General features: G+C 44.6%; 1 protein-coding gene across 4 annotated transcripts in view; it reads right to left on the bottom strand.

Annotated features, from left to right (window-relative positions):
- Positions 1-777: 777 nt before the first annotated feature.
- The window catches only part of hook3 (hook microtubule-tethering protein 3), a 29,356-nt gene continuing 13,142 nt past the window's right edge, over positions 778-16,991 (bottom strand). For all 4 annotated transcript variants that reach the window (XM_034290016.1, XM_034290014.1, XM_034290017.1 and 1 more), the window contains 12 exons: positions 16,772-16,912; positions 16,158-16,359; positions 15,565-15,675; positions 15,018-15,102; positions 14,772-14,841; positions 12,533-12,673; positions 10,851-10,938; positions 9,752-9,786; positions 9,495-9,577; positions 8,849-9,054; positions 8,246-8,317; positions 778-7,746 (listed from right to left, as the gene is read on the bottom strand). In XM_034290016.1, coding sequence (XP_034145907.1) covers positions 7,606-7,746; positions 8,246-8,317; positions 8,849-9,054; positions 9,495-9,577; positions 9,752-9,786; positions 10,851-10,938; positions 12,533-12,673; positions 14,772-14,841; positions 15,018-15,102; positions 15,565-15,675; positions 16,158-16,359; positions 16,772-16,912 — 1,375 coding nt within the window. In that variant the 3' untranslated portion in view covers positions 778-7,605. The remainder of the gene's footprint in view (positions 7,747-8,245; positions 8,318-8,848; positions 9,055-9,494; positions 9,578-9,751; positions 9,787-10,850; positions 10,939-12,532; positions 12,674-14,771; positions 14,842-15,017; positions 15,103-15,564; positions 15,676-16,157; positions 16,360-16,771; positions 16,913-16,991) is intronic.

Here is a 16,991-nt window from a genome sequence, read left to right on the forward strand (position 1 = left end):
ATGATTTCTGAGGCCCAACTAGCCATCGTGAATATGGGTTATACGTTTCCAGAAATCCAGTCAAGAACAATTATTCAAGACGATGGGACTTTTCAAGGAAAACAGAAAAGTCCCAAAATGTTGTCTGAGAAATAGTCAGATACTGGATGCTGAGGCTGTACCAGAATAAAAGTGTATGGTCTATAAAAACCCCTTACATGTGTAACACTTTCTTCATATCAATGAAAGATTGATTCTGTACGTCAAAATACTCGGTAGACTTAATTTAAACCCTATAATATAAGGCAACGTTCAGAAATTCATGGAGGAAATTCCTCATAGTTATTGCTTAATATTTTTTTCTATATTGCTTTGATTCCTCTCACCAGTGGGCATTCAACATTGTCATTGTATTGGATGCCTTTGTGTGGCTTATTTATGACGGATATGGTTTTAAGTATAATATTTAATATTTAGTGAGAAGTCTGGGGTTCGGTCAATATGGTGTGAGTTTCGAGAAGTGTGTTTACAGTTTTGAGAAAATGCACTATATTCAGAAAACCTGCATTAGCAGTTTTAACACCACACTCCCTGGATAATGACAGAACCCCCCTGCGGAGATCAGAGGTCAACTGGATGTTTCTAGATCATTTAGATCTCATGGAAGTCCATGTACAGTGTTGGAGATGTGTTTGAGCGAGACACAGACCAGTGCACAGGATGGTTTGTTCAATGTGTTTGAATTTGTCAGCATGCAAATAAACCAAACACGACTCACACAAACATAAAATTGGAAGATTTGAGTTTCATACAAGCTTTATTTACAACTTGATTACCAACTGTACACTGTTGTAGCAGAGGAAGCACATTAGTATCGCCACGTGTAAATGAACAGGTAATGAAAAGCCATCTAAGTGAATCATGTTTTATCCCTCAAATCACTATGAACTCACAGCATCTCTTCCCCCCACAGGTATTATGTACATATTGTATACAAGCATCAATAGAAAACTTGGCAACTGGAAGGGCTGTTTTGCTACTTATTTTAATGGAAAATAAAGGTATTCTTCCTATGGATGAAAAAAGACTGCAACCATAAAACCTGGTGATGAATAAACTGAAAAGCATCTGTTTATATATTTTTGTGTCTTATCCACTACAAGACTTCTAATGGCCGAGAGAAATGCTTTGGTTGCATTCCACTGAATACTGCACTCAATCTGGTTCAATCAGGTTTTATGTCCTGTGCAGGACTCTCGCATTCTACCAGATCCCTTTTCAAGACAGCACAAATAGAACCAGGCTAATGCTATATTAGCCCAGTACCAGGTACCTTAGCAAGACAGACAAAACACCTCTGGACCTAGCAGGGGACAAAAACAGGTCTGATCCACTGGGACTGATCCACTGTTATGGACGGTAGTGAAAAAAATATTTGTAACCTTGGTAACTTAACTCAAAGCCTGCAGTTAATGTATTAGGATGCAGTTATAATGTGTAATAGCCCGCTGTAAACACAATATCCTCACATGATGATCAGGGGAAAACATGCCATTTTGAGATAGCTAACAGACATACAGTATTATCCAACTTAGTATCAGCAAAGTTTAAAAGCTCATAGGCTATAACAAGTTATGAAGCATTATAACGTCAGGGTAAAGTGTTGCCGTAATGCTTTCACATTAAGTGGTAACTGGTTCTGATGCTAGGGTTGCATTTCAAATCAAAGCATATTCTATAATAATAAGAAAAATAATATTTATATATAGAGTGCATTACTTTTTACCAGGGTTCATTTGGCTTTGGTGAAAAGTAATGTACTACAAAGAAAATAGGGTATTATTTAGGACACATAAAAGCTTCAGTTAACGGACCACACCGCTGTTACCCCGGAGACAGTCACATTATAAGGTCTTATACACCAGGCGTACATGTCCAACAACGTTCATCAGCTGTATATTAATATGGACAAATCATCTGAAGTCAAAACAACAACGTCAACATTGCTACTGCCCTTCAGCGCCCCTCTCTTCCTCACACTTCTTTCACACCAACGCTGGAAGTAAAAGCACTTTATCGTGATCACGACCGCGAGAAAACGCCAATGACTTGCTGCCTGTCCAGTGATACAAAGCCAGGCTCCAGTTCTTAAGGAAAACTGGCAACGTCCTGCAGGACAAATGAAGCACCTGCTGTGTCCATTGTGATGCGTGTAAGAAACCTTTTAACTCTGTACTGATTACTGTCTTTCTGGGCCAAGTCGCTCTTGCAAAACAGACTGGAAAAAAAATGACCAGGACCCTGTACGTGGCAGTCTCCTTATGGCTTCCCTCTCTGCAGTGGTTTTCTGAAAGGCTGTCTGGGCCAACAGCCTACAGTTTTTACAAAGACTTGTAACCCAATTAAAACAAAAAAATATCTAATTCTTAAAGGCATGGCTACATAGAAGCCTGCAATGTTTCTGTTGCTTCGTCATTTGAAAGACTAAGCGTAACATCGTTCTGCTTAGGGTTATGTAATAAGGTCACAAAACAAGGAAAGCATTCCAAAACAAAAAGCCAGAGGTTATGCCCTTATGAAAAATAAAACATACAGTCAAACTGAAAAATATCTATACATGTGATTAGAGGATCAGATATTAAATAAATATGAAATAGTAACTCATGCATTTGTCTCATCAGTCCAGGGCAGATGCCGTCTTGCCACAGAGAACAAAAAGCCTTGAAACAGAAGACAAACTCATAATAATGAGGACTAAATTTACGGTAACTAGGTTTATATTACAGTACATTGGCGTGTATTGCTAGTTGCTTGATCATAGTCAGTGGAAACGTTCACAGAAAAACATGCTGTCACAATAACACTTCCGGAACCTTGTTGCACTAAAATCTTCCCACGAATTCAGAGAACAAACATTCCCACTGTTTATCAAGGTAGAAGGACCTCACAGAAAATGCAACATTAAAAAAAAAAAAAATCCTTGGACACTTAGTATTTAGATTCCCACCTAAACTAAAATACCAAAAAGAAAACAATTTAATGAGATCATAAGTAATATCTAGTGATGCTGCATAGCTTTCTGGAAAAATAAAAAATAAATAAATGATTAGTAATATTCTCACTCAGGGACACAAATATTATCAAAGTATAGAACATTAAATAAAATTTATGATTTCTTTCCTACTAAACAAATATGGGGAAAAACAATTAACAGTAACAATAAAAATATTACAGATTAACTGTAAGATTTAAAAGTTATGTAAGTGGAATCATTCTTGGTAACAGAACAAAATTGTCACCATTTCATGTGACTGGCAACCGAAATCTTTCTGTTAAACCTCCTGTGATCAACACAGATGAGACTAGCTTGTGCTCATTGACTCACTAAAACTTTCCCTTCAAAAGAGGTGGTTCTCTGTGACCAATTGATGGTGGTCTTGCCTCATTCTATAAAATGTAATAGTATTATTTTATGTTCGGCGCTAGAAATCCACACTTGAACATCACAGATGGATAAAATCCCCACTAGTGCCACATTTGCTAAACTCCCTCACATCGTTTGCTGTATGCCACTAAGAGCAAATGAATGATGCTGATAGGTCAAGAGAGCCAATCAGACACCCTATGCAAATGAAGTCCTGGTCTGCACAGAGAGCACAAGTTTAATACAAACAACGGACACATTTTGGGCAGAAATGCATGCAGATGGACAAACAGCAACCAAGATGATGGTCAGAACCAGTCCAGAACTGCCCCAAGGTCACCTAATGAGTCCCATAGTGGATAGACATTGTCAGCCAATTAACCCCACTAGAGGTCCAAGTCCAAACATGGCAGCGCCACAACAAAGGGTTAAAAGCGCACTCAGCAAGCAGGTTAAGATGTTAAAGATGAGGGGGTCAGGAGTTCAACATTAGACAGGGGGGGGGGGGGGGGGGTAACGGGGCTAGGGAGGCCCTAGAGGGAGGTGCCACCTGGGAGACCACACCTCCCGCTGTCCTGGATATGATCAGGACTCAGCTGCTCGCCGTGCCGTGAGGGGCGGGGCTGATGACAGGTTATTTGCAGGCTCGCCCAGCTCAACATAAAGTCATGCAAATCAACAAACGTCCCACCATGCACCTGCCTGCTGGTCATTCAATTACATCCCTGTTGAAAGGGAGAAGAGGGAGAGAGAGAGGACACACAACAAACCAGTGAGAGGCAGGACAGAGACCTGGAGGAAGCAAATGGCACTAGCAGGCTGGGTTAGTGAAATTAAACTCTGGGTTGTGATTATAGATTAGTCTTGTAGGACCAGATAAGCATTAGACAAGATAAGGAGTAATTATTTCATCATGAAAGCCCAAGCACCTGAAAATGTGATTGTTTATCTACTGGAATGCGTTGCATGAAAAAGTTAAAAACAACATTCTATGTTGCTGTATAAAAACCAATACTGGTTTAGGATCAAATGGAACCAGTGCAACAAACCAGCGCAGCACCCTCAACAGTAGGAACAGCGGCCTGATCTCATTTAATCTGAACATATATTATATTACTGGATAGGAAAATATGATTGCCGGGACGACAACAATGAAAAGAATTTGGAAAAAAACTACAGGCCATTAATAAATCCACTGTTTGTTACAGCTAAAAAACAGGGCAAAAAATTACAAATGAACTCAAAACAGAAATTCTCCAGTGTCTTCCTAGAACATCTTGGTGGTTTTCTGCCGACCCCGGACTGTCCATTGACCTCAGTTTGAAAACTCTTATGATAAGCCAACTAGCATAGTAAAAAACGATGGGTTCAAGTCAGGTCATGGGGTTGTAGAGTTGTTAACAAAGGACTCATACATACACACATGCGCTGGCTAATCAGAAAGAGTAATGAAAAAGTTATTTTTGTTCTTAACAGTCACAAGTTTGAAACATGTTACCCTGATGTTACCCATTCACTAAACAGACAGAAGTACGTGGACACCCCTTCAAATGAGTGGACTCAGCTACTTCAGCCACACCCAGGGCTGACAGGTTCATTCAAATGAGAACACAGACATGCAATCTCCACAGAAGAGCTCAGTGACTTCCAACATGCCTCGGTCATAGGATGACACCTTTTCAACAAGTCAGTTTGTAACATTTCAGCAGCATTTCAGCTGTGAAGCAGAGGGCCACACAAGATCCCAGAACGGGACCACCAAGGGCTGAAGGGTGTGAAACCCGTCTGTCCTCGCTGGCAACACACACTTTTCAAAAAGCCTCTGAGAGCAAAGTCAGCAGAAGAACGATTTCATCTGGAGCGTCGTTTAATTGGTTTGTCCGAGTCGCTGTCCGCTTGCGATCGCCCTGTGTTGGCTTGAGCGGGGTAGAGCCATGGGACTGGCAGTGGAAAGGATTTCTCTGGAACGATGAAGCACGCTTCATTATCTGGCAGTCCAACAGACAAATCTGGGTTTGGCGGTTGCCAGGAGAACACTACATGCCTGAAAGCACAGTGCCAACTGTAGATGTTGATGGGGGGGAAATCTCCACAATACTGTATACAATGACATCTAGACATTCTGTGCCTCCAATGTTGAGGCAACAGGTTTGTCCCTTTCCGATGCCCCTATGCACATACAGAAACTTTTTTTTTTGTCACGACCGCTGTGGAAGAACCGGACTGGCTCGCACAGAGCTCGGACCTGAACCCCATCAAACAGCATCCAGTGGAAGGCCTTCTCACAAGAGTGGAGGCTGCTACATCAGGAAAAGGGGGACTTCATATGAATGGCCATGATTTTGAAAATGTTTGAAGAGCAGGTGTCCAAAGGTGTCCACATACTGTTGTACATAGCACTTTTTATAAAGATGTCAGGGACAAAAATGGTTGTACACATTTTTTTTAAAGAGGTTATATATTGGTATTTCACCAATGGATGGGATAAAGTACACAGACACAGAAGCACAGAAACAAAAAGGATGATTCGCTGATTTGAACAGGAATTCCAATTCTATGTATTGTACTTCTGTGCAGTAAATACTATCCAGTAGGAAAAATTCTCAGGTATAACCTTTGAAAAAAGTTACAAAAGCTCAGATTTTAACTGCAACCTTCAAGTGTGACAAGAGACTTCCTCCCTGGGCAGCTCGAAGATATAAGGCAGTAGCAGTGAATGACAGTAACCAGATACCAGACTGAAATGCAACCCCCCGCACCCAAACTAAATCTGAAGATGTAGACTTTCCAAGCCATTAGCTGGTTGGAGGCAGTGATTCTCCTACCTGGACATGGGTTTGTATTGCAGGTCCATGGATGTATCATGATCCTTCTGGTGTTCCCCATGTGTGTTTATATGTGTGTGTGTGTGTCTGTATGTATGTATGTGTCTGTATGTATGTGTGTCTGTATGTATGTATGTGTGTCTGTATGTATGTATGTATGTATGTGTCTGTATGTATGTGTGTATTGGCACAAAAATGCTGATATGTTTGTTAACTTGTGTTATTTTCTCACACAGGTCATAGAGGAAGGAGAACAGATGGGAATTCCCCAAAACGACACATTACGACACTTGACCAGTAATCAATGAAAACAACACTCAACAAGGACTGCTGGCTGACAAGAGGCCTGTAGAGGTGCTCGGTTTGTTTCAGGATGGTCAATCAATCAAATCAATCTACTGGAGAACACTAAATATGGACACACTCCGGGTTCCCTGGTCAAATCTGAACACCAATGGTGACCAAAGACCACAACATCCTGAAAACTGCGAGAAAACCTTCTGCTACTAACACGGCTGGAACTGCCTCGCCCACAGTCTACGCCAGTCTCTTTTCAACTCACCCTTACAAACATCCCTGGACAGGCCAGGGCAGACTGGCTAAAACAGACCAATAAAACGGACAAACAGAACAGCGTCACGGAACACAGGCTTAGTACTGAGCCACTAAGTCACTGTTCACCACATCATTTCACTCGCTGCAATAGAGGTCCTGGGATTCAAGCTAGCCTGGCTGACCCCCGACCCTTCCATTGATTGGACATCCTCATTTCAAACTGAACGAATCATGATCTGTGTTTTAGCAAAACACAGAGGCAGGAAGCTTGGGGCGCTGTGCATGCAAAAAGCAGGTAAATATGAACCAATCAAAATGCTTGCACACTCTGAGTGAATTCCCTGGTTGCGATAGGCTCCTGCCCAGGCCTATGGGCCACAGCTCTCCCAGCTGTCAGTCACATGGGAGGGGAAACTTCGGTGTGTACAGAAAAAGCCCCCTTACTCACAATCTGCTTATTTTTTTCTTTTCTTTTTTTACATAGAAACTTTAACCATTATTAGACAAAATGACACCTAACAGAAGATGAAACATAACAGAAAGGTTTACAGAAATGTGCATAATTATTATATACTGTATATTCTCCAGGTAGAATGTTGGACTGAAGGACATTTTTGTAGAAGGTTAATCCAATCACTTCAGTGTCCGACAGCCAATGAACTGTGAGCTTCTGTCTTTCTGTCGGTGTGTTGGACACACGTTGGCTCAGGGTCGAGGGGTCAGATTGGGGTGATGGTGCCTTGACTACCTGGCCATAGCAATACCGGACCCCCTGGGACAAAGGTCCGAGTGAAGGGTCAGGTAGGGGTCATGGTGCTATGTCTACCTAGCAGTGGCTGGCTGGACATGTCCAGGGTATGAGCGGCGCGTGCTGGTGGCCTGTCGCTGGCGGGCCAAGAAGGACTGTCCAGAACCGGTGCCAGCCAGGCGTTCCTCTGCTGCCTTCTTCTGTAGGGCCATGCCCTGGAAGGAGACAAGGACCATGAAAAACCACCAGGCCACCAAGACATTATAACTGTTTACACAGGGAGACAACATCTGACCCTACCTGTGTAATTAATATTTATTTAACAATCAAATCAACACTGATATAGATCTTATGTCAAAAGATTAACTGGAAGAAAAAAAAATATTGGACAGTTTATAATATGATATCTCAGGTCAAGTCTCATGAGAAAGTCAACAGCTACCTCTAGTGGCAGTGACAGTTTACAGATGAGAATAATGTAACGTTACTCATCTCGCTGAACCACTCAGAGTTAGAGTAAGCATATTTACCATGTTGTACCAGGCAGATTACAGGGGTTTGAGTAAGCATATTTACCATGCTGTACCAGGCAGATTACAGGGGTTTGAGTAAGCATATTTACCATGCTGTACCAGGCAGATTACAGGGGTTTGAGTAAGCATATTTACCATGCTGTACCAGGCAGATTACAGGGGTTTGAGTAAGCATATTTACCATGCTGTACCAGGCAGACACTATGAGTTTCTCTTCTTGGTCTCGCTGGCTCTTGGTCTTGTCATACTCTTTCTGTGGAGGCAACAGATTTAACAAGATGACAAACATTCAACCATCAGGAATATTAACACTGGGAGATGTTTCAAGACCCTAAGCACACCCGCTCATTCCTCCAGAGAGATGAACTAGGGCCCTAACCAAACCCCCTCATTCCACCAGAGAGATGAACTAGGGCCCCAACCAAACCCTCTCATACCTCCAGAGAGATGAACTAGGGCCCTAACCAAACCCCCTCATTCCACCAGAGAGATGAACTAGGGCCCCAACCAAACCCTCTCATACCTCCAGAGAGATGAACTAGGGCCCCAACCAAACCCTCTCATACCTCTAGAGAGATTAACTAGGGCCCCAACCAAACCCCCCCCCCATTCCTCCATTGAGATGAACTAGGGACCCAACCAAACGCCCTCATACCTCCAGATAGATCAACTAGGGCCCCAACCAAACGCCCTCATACCTCCAGATAGATCAACTAGGGCCCCAACCAAACTCCCTCATACCTCCAGATAGATCAACTAGGGCCCCAACCAAACGCCCTCATACCTCCAGAGAATGCAGCATTCTCTCCCTCTCCTGCAGCTGGTTTTTCAGGGCCTGGACTTCTGGTGCTGATCCTTGGTTCTGTTTTGGGTCCAGGGTCCGGATGACACTCTTCGCCTTCTCCAGGTACTTCTTGTACCTCTCCTCCATCAGTTTCATGTCCTCATCCTTCTTTTTCAACGCATCTTCCAATTCCTCCACTCTCTGGCCTGGAGGACGGTTTTAAATAAAATATGACTTTAAAACTTAAAAGGAGGGTGGAGATCTCCAAACCTTACCCTGGTTTCAATTAATACCCCAACTCCCCCCTCACCTCCCAGCCCTGACTCCTGCCGGTGTTATTGATTGGAAAGCATCTCCAGGGATCCATACTAATACTTTATTAGAGCTCCTAAGGTCTTAAAATGTATGCACTTAATGTAAATGTACACATAGTCACTAAATGAAGACAATTTTAAATACCAATATAAATAATAATTTAAATATTAGCTAAATAATAGTACAGTCCCATGTGTTGGGGGAGCAATCACTAAAAAAATGTTTTAACATTAGAACATACAAAGAAGCAACTTCGCATAAAGCCTTAGCCAAGTTTACATTGTAAAATAGGTTTGAAATTTATCATGAAGTAAAGCTTCCATTGGCTCACAGCTAATGGTGTACTTTGGCTCCAGGTCCTCAATGCAGGCACTCTTCTTCTGCAACTCATTGTTCACTTGGTGCAACTTCTCCCTTTTAGTTACAGGACACAATGCAACATACAGTCTGTAAATATCACATCTGTCAGGTCATAGGCTCACAGTATGCCAAAACCACCAAGCAGCCGGTTTAACTGAACTTTCTTTTTACAGTTTTGATTCAATAGAAACTATTCAAATGTGACTGTGTAGTTAAACTATTACTTACATGTGTTCGTCATATTTCTTCTTAAGAAGGATTGACTAAAAAAGAAAAGATAGAGAAGGTTTGCTCAAGTTATAAGGACGTGACACTACCTTGGCCATCCACTAGAGGCCACTGTAAATCAATAATGAAGTCAGTACAGGCCCACGCGATTCTGAAAATTCACTAACAACCTACTGGAACCCATGGGTGTATTACACACCAGGCTGAATTGGATGCTGGTGTACTGATTTGATTGTTTTGATTTCTGTGAAGAAAACCAAAAATATTTTCTCTATGGGCGAATACGCTTTATAAGAGTAAAAAAAATAATCCTAGTTATTTGAGTCAATTATTTGTTTAATCATGCACCAACTGAAGATGAATTATTGTGGTATGTTTTAAAGTGTTGCAAGGAAACAAAGCAGCCAGCGAGAACAGACATCACCCTGACGACCCAGGCCACCGATAAGACGATTTACTTAAACATGACAACGGTTAGCAGAGAGCTGCTGTGTCTTAACAGATTGATCTTCAGGGCATACGTACAATCGCCTGGGGGGAGGAAGCAGGATTTAAGAGAGAATAGAGGGGATTTAATGCCGGACAAAACCAGGGACCCTCAAAGAGACTCGAGAGAGAGAGAACGAATGGGAGAAGAGTGGGAAGGAGTCATGGTCAGGATCAGTTAGGAGGGTTTATCATGCAGTTGGGAGAAAAAGACGGAATGACGGACGGAAAAAGGAGCTTCTAAACAATGTTACACACATCACTTCTCCTGACGATGTAGATCCATTATCCAATCAGGAGAGCTCTATAAACACGACCTGACCTTTAACCTCCAATGGAATAGGCTGGCAGGAAAACCAAAACGCTACAACAAGTGTGACGACAACAGAGAATGAACACAGACAGACACACACACACACACACACACACACAGTGTTAGAATATTAGTGAGACATGACAACCAACCGGTCCGTGCTGAGTTAAATGTCAACAACAGGATGTAGCGGGTTAAGGAGCACCCACTCAGACAGGTAATGTAATGAACCTCCTTAACTCTGTTCCTCATCAGCACCAGGGTGGGGGCAGGGTGGGGGTTTGGCTGGTCTCTACTCACATCGTCAGCTTTAGATCCCTGTTCCTGGAGGCTCTTCTGGAGCTCTTCCACCTGACTCTGACCCTGGATCAGTCTCTGGTTTACCAGTCTGGAACACACATTCAACATCACTCATCTCTGTGTGTGTGTCTGTCTCTGAGGTGTGTGTGTGTGTGTGTGTGTCTGTCTCTGAGGTGGGTGTGTGTGTGTCTGTCTCTGAGGTGTGTGTGTGTGTGTGTCTGTCTCTGAGGTGGGTGTGTGTGCGGGTGTGTCTGTCTCTGAGGTGGGTGTGTGTGTGTGTGTGTCTGTCTCTGAGGTGGGTGTGTGTGTGGGTGTGTCTGTCTCTGAGGTGGGTGTGTGTGTGTGTGTGTCTGTCTCTGAGGTGTGTGTGTGTGTGTGTCTGTCTCTGAGGTGGGTGTGTGTGCGGGTGTGTCTGTCTCTGAGGTGGGTGTGTGTGTGTGTGTGTCTGTCTCTGAGGTGTGTGTGTGTGTGTGTGTGTCTGTCTCTGAGGTGTGTGTGTGTGTGTGTCTGTCTCTGAGGTGGGTGTGTGTGTGGGTGTGTCTGTCTCTGAGGTGGGTGTGTGTGTGTGTGTGTCTGTCTCTGAGGTGTGTGTGTGTGTGTCTCTGAGGTGTGTGTGTGTGTGTCTCTGAGGTGTGTGTGTGTGTGTGTCTGTCTCTGAGGTGGGTGTGTGTGTGGGTGTGTCTGTCTCTGAGGTGGGTGTGTGTGTGTGTGTGTCTGTCTCTGAGGTGTGTGTGTGTGTGTGTGTGTGTGTCTGTCTCTGAGGTGTGTGTGTGTGTGTGTGTGTGTCTGTCTCTGAGGTGGGTGTGTGTGTGTGTGTGTCTGTCTCTGAGGTGTGTGTGTGTGTGTGTGTGTGTCTGTCTCTGAGGTGGGTGTGTGTGTGTGTGTGTGTCTGTCTCTGAGGTGTGTGTGTGTGTGTGTCTGTCTCTGAGGTGTCTGTCTCTGAGGTGTGTGTGTGTCTGTCTCTGAGGTGTGTGTGTGTCTGTCTCTGAGGTGTGTGTGTGTGTGTGTGTGTGTGTCTCTGAGGTGTGTGTGTGTGTGTGTGTCTGTCTCTGAGGTGTGTGTGTGTCTGTCTCTGAGGTGTGTGTGTGTGTGTGTGTGTGTGTCTGTCTCTGAGGTGTGTGTGTGTGTGTCTGTCTCTGAGGTGTGTGTGTGTGTGTCTGTCTCTGAGGTGTGTGTGTGTGTGTGTGTGTGTGTGTCTGTCTCTGAGGTGTGTGTGTGTGTCTGTCTCTGAGGTGTGTGTGTGTGTCTGTCTCTGAGGTGTGTGTGTGTGTGTCTCTGAGGTGTGTGTGTGTGTGTGTCTGTCTCTGAGGTGTGTGTGTGTCTGTCTCTGAGGTGTGTGTGTGTGTGTCTGTCTCTGAGGTGTGTGTGTGTGTGTCTCTGAGGTGTGTGTGTGTGTGTGTCTGTCTGTCTCTGAGGTGTGTGTGTGTGTGTGTCTGTCTCTGAGGTGTGTGTGTGTGTGTGTGTGTGTCTGTCTCTGAGGTGTGTGTGTGTGTCTGTCTCTGAGGTGTGTGTGTGTCTGTCTCTGAGGTGTGTGTGTGTGTGTGTGTGTGTCTGTCTCTGAGGTGTGTGTGTGTCTGTCTCTGAGGTGTGTGTGTGTGTGTCTGTCTCTGAGGTGTGTGTGTGTCTGTCTCTGAGGTGTGTGTGTGTGTGTCTGTGTGTGTCTCTGAGGTAGCTTTTGTTACCTGTTCTCAGTCTCCAGTTCATTTTTCCTGCTGTTAGCGTCTTCCAAAAGACTCTGAAGCAGGGCAATCTTCTCGTTGTCAGATCCTTCCTGAGCTAACTTCAGCATCTTGTTCTCATGCTGCAGTCTAATCAGCCTTTCACTGAAATGGACAGACACACAAAATAACTTGTTACATCATTCGCTACACCTGCTATCATAAAACCTGTGTACAGACCCAAAAGACTGAGTTGATTTTCGAACACCTTAACGTCTTTAGCAAACATGCTACAGGACACTCATACTGGGTTCTAGTAATGAAGCCCTTTAACCCCATGTTCTCATACTGCAGGGTTCCAGTAATACAGCCCTTTAACAATGTGTTCTCCTACTGCAGGGTTCTAGTAATAGAGCCTTTTAACAATGTGTTCTCATACTGCAGGGTTCTAATAACAGAGCCTTTTAACAATGTGTTCTCCTACTGCAGGGTTCTAGTAATAGAGCCCTTTAACAATGTGTTCTCATACTGCAGGGTTCTAATAATAGAGCCTTTTAACAAAGTGTTCTCCTACTGCAGGGTTCTAATAATAGAGCCTTTTAACAAAGTGTTCTCCTACTGCAGGGTTCTAGTAATAGAGCCCTTTAACAATGTGTTCTCATACTGCAGGGTTCTAATAATAGAGCCTTTTAACAAAGTGTTCTCCTACTGCAGGGTTCTAATAATAGAGCCTTTTAACAATGTGTTCTCATACTGCAGGGTTCTAGTAATAGAGCCCTTTAACAATGTGTTCTCATACTGCAGGGTTCTAATAATAGAGCCCTTTAACAATGTGTTCTCCTACTGCAGGGTTCTAGTAATAGAGCCTTTTAACAATGTGTTCTCATACTGCAGGGTTCTAATAATAGAGCCTTTTAACAAAGTGTTCTCCTACTGCAGGGTTCTAATAATAGAGCCTTTTAACAAGGTGTTCTCATACTGCAGGGTTCTAGTAATACAGCCCTTTAACAATGTGTTCTCATACTGCAGGGTTCTAATAATAGAGCCTTTTTACAATGTTCTCCTAATGCAGGGTTCTAGTAACACAGCCCTTTAACAAGGTGTTCTCATACTGCAGGGTTCTAGTAACACAGCCCTTTAACAAGGTGTTCTCATACTGCAGGGTTCTAGTAACACAGCCCTTTAACAAGGTGTTCTCATACTGCAGGGTTCTAGTAACACAGCCCTTTAACAAGGTGTTCTCATACTGCAGGGTTCTAGTAACACAGCCCTTTAACAAGGTGTTCTCATACTGCAGGGTTCTAGTAACACAGCCCTTTAACAAGGTGTTCTCATACTGCAGTGTTCTAGTAACACAGAGTAATATAGAGCTTTCTAACACTGCTCTCATGCTCCAGTCCATAAGAGGCAGAGAAACGTGTTACAAGGCTTTGTCCGCTAGGCCCATGTCAGACAGACTGGTCCAGTATGACTCCTATCAAATGACCAGTGATTCAGCATTAAAACATTCACCACCAAACATAAACAGGGCTGTTAACAGGAGGCACTGAAGGGCTTAGGAGAAGAGAAACATGGCAGCGCTGAAGGCTACAGACAGAGAGCCCTTCAACAGCTTGTACAATATATTCTTAGTTTTTAGTGGTATACTATAAAACAGTGGTTTAGTAGTAACAATGTCTCCTTCCCACTGTCTTGTCCTGGGGTCTAGCTATTGGCTTTTATAGTTAAGCAGTATTTTATTATTTAACAGGGTGTGGCTAGAGGCTACTTGACTGGACACTAAGTGTTTTTTTTGTGTATATAACAGCAGCAACTACGCTAGGCTAGGCTAGCTCCAGGAAGGTTATGCTAGCTTTGGTTTAGCATGATAGCACAGCAGCCAGGAAGTCTCTTGGAAACCAAACACAGAGATGTGCAAGAACAGGGCTGATGTAAGTCAGCAGCTGAATGACGACATGGTGTCAGTGACTCCCAGTCAACAGCACTTGGGCCTGGGCCTTGATCTGCAGCCTCCACAGGACTCAATTTAACAACACGGCATTTCACCGAAATGCAAATGGTTCACACTAATCTTCTAAACACTAACAGCAGGGTGAGGATTAGGGTAAATAATCAAGAAAATGTTAGTTCTGACCCAACAGGTGTTTACGTTCCTGCAAGCCAACCAGATGTATAGGATATACCAGGAGACATTGTGTACTACTGAATAAAAGGAACATGCATGACACTCTGTGGAATGTTCCGGGGCCTCAACCAATCATACCGGATTTCTGGGGTCACAATTTCTGCAGCCAGCGAATCAGATCCCTCGTTACTGCCGAGCGGAACCATGCCTGGATGAACACAAAGATAACTTTGATAACTGACACACTAAAGTAGATTAACAGAAACCGAGATGGAAGGAAATGACAGCAAACCCGTCACCGCAACAAGGACGGCTCAAACACCTTCTGTCCAGACAAGGACTATGACAGAAGAGTACTCAGAGCAAGGACGGAGTGTGTTCTACCTGTAGAGAGCTGTCCTTCCTGAGCCTGGACACATCGGAGTTCCTCTATAGTCTCCTTCAGGGAGTCTCTCTCTGACCGCATACGCTGGAGAACAAGAGAGAGGCAGGTGAGGGAGACAAACAGACACACACAGAGACAGACAGACAGAAAAGGAGGGAGAGACAGAGGCCACGAGAAAAAGACACACAAAGACAGAGAGACCAAACGAGAAACAGACAGAGGAAGAGAGAGAGCCAGAAATCATCTCAGGACAAGCTGTTAAAGAGTAGACATGTTGTGGTTCAGACAGACTCTGTAGTTGCTGAGGTGAAACAAAGTCCTCTGGTAATACAGATTACAATCAAAAGTCGATATTGTGGTGTATCAGACAGCAATGAACCGCAGATATATTTCAGCCCGTCCTCTGTCTGTCTGGAGGTACAGTGAACAGGGTGGGGTTTGTACAGGCCACTCTGCTGTTGTTGTCCTGGTTACGGTTCCAGGATGATGCTTCCACGACACGGCCTCAGAAGACTGAAGGAATCAGGGAAACATCTGAGCACTCACATCTTTCTCTTTCTGGAGAGAGTCCACTTTCTCCTTGAGTCTCTTGTATTCAAACTCCATCTTGTCGGCCTTCTTAGATTCCTCTGACAGCCTGTTTTGCAGCTCCACTACCTGTGGAGACACGGGTCGGAGTCACTGCGTGTGGGGACACGGGTCGGAGTCACAGCGTGTGGGGACACGGGTCGGAGTCACTGCGTGTGGGGACACGGGTCGGAGTCACTGCGTGTGGGGACACGGGTCGGAGTCACTGCGTGTGGGGACACGGGTCGGAGTCACTGCGTGTGGGGACACGGGTCGGAGTCACTGCGTGTGGGGACACGGGTCGGAGTCACTGCGTGTGGGGACACGGTTCAGAGTCACTGCGTGTGGGGACACGGGTCGGAGTCACTGCGTGTGGGGACACGGGTCGGAGTCACTGCGTGTGGGGACACGGGTCGGAGTCACTGCGTGTGGGGACACGGGTCAGAGTCACTGCGTGTGGGGACACGGGTCAGAGTCACTGCGTGTGGGGACACGGGTCGGAGTCACTGCGTGTGGGGACACGGGTCAGAGTCACTGCATGTGGCAGTGTCCGTTCTGACATGCGTGTGTACCTGTCTCTTGTATGTCTCCAGCTGTCCCTTGGCAGTGTTGGCCTTGCGAAGCTCCTCCTCCAGACTGACTGTGTTCTGCATGTACAGGGTGTTCTTCTCCTCCAGCAGCTTGACCTGCCGCCTCAGGTCTCCAAGATCTTCCAGCTTCTTCTTGTAGGACTCCACCATGCCCTCCAGCTTGGAGACCTTATCAGATGAGTGTCTGCAGGACACGCTCTCAAGTTAGTTATTATCTTACCAATGATGGTGGATAACGCCACACAAAAAATGACAAAGACCCACAATTTGCTGCACCAACAACCCAAGCGCGGCCCCGCCCCATATCATAACCCCACCCCCAGACCCTTTGGTTTTTTGTCAGTCTTAAGGTGTGGACTGGTATCAGCAGTGTATTGATGCCCACCATATTGCTTCCACATTGCATATGTACAACATCAAATGCATTCAATCTAAGTGGGAAGAAACATGGCTAATATTGGGTTCTGAATGGTTCTGAATGGTTTTAAACTGTTCTGAATGGTTCTGACCATCTCATCCTTAGAGTGTTGGCCTGGTCAGCTAGGGTTACTGCGTAGGGTCAGGGGTCAGAGGCTAGGGCGCAATGCGTTTCCTACCTGAGAACGTCCATTTCGTCCTTCAGCGACTGGGCCTCGTCTGCCAGGGAGGTGAGCTCTTCGTTCTGTCCTCGCAGCTCATTCATCTCCTTCTCCAGCTCCTCACAGCGGATACGATAGTCATCCTTGGCAGCCTCCAGCCTAAAACACCACAGACAAAATGAAAAAGAGACAGACAGACAAGGAGACAGGCAAAAAGAGAGACAGGCAAAAAGAGAGA

Source organism: Esox lucius, chromosome 23 (assembly GCF_011004845.1).
Source record: "Esox lucius isolate fEsoLuc1 chromosome 23, fEsoLuc1.pri, whole genome shotgun sequence".
Taxonomy (NCBI): domain Eukaryota; kingdom Metazoa; phylum Chordata; class Actinopteri; order Esociformes; family Esocidae; genus Esox; species Esox lucius.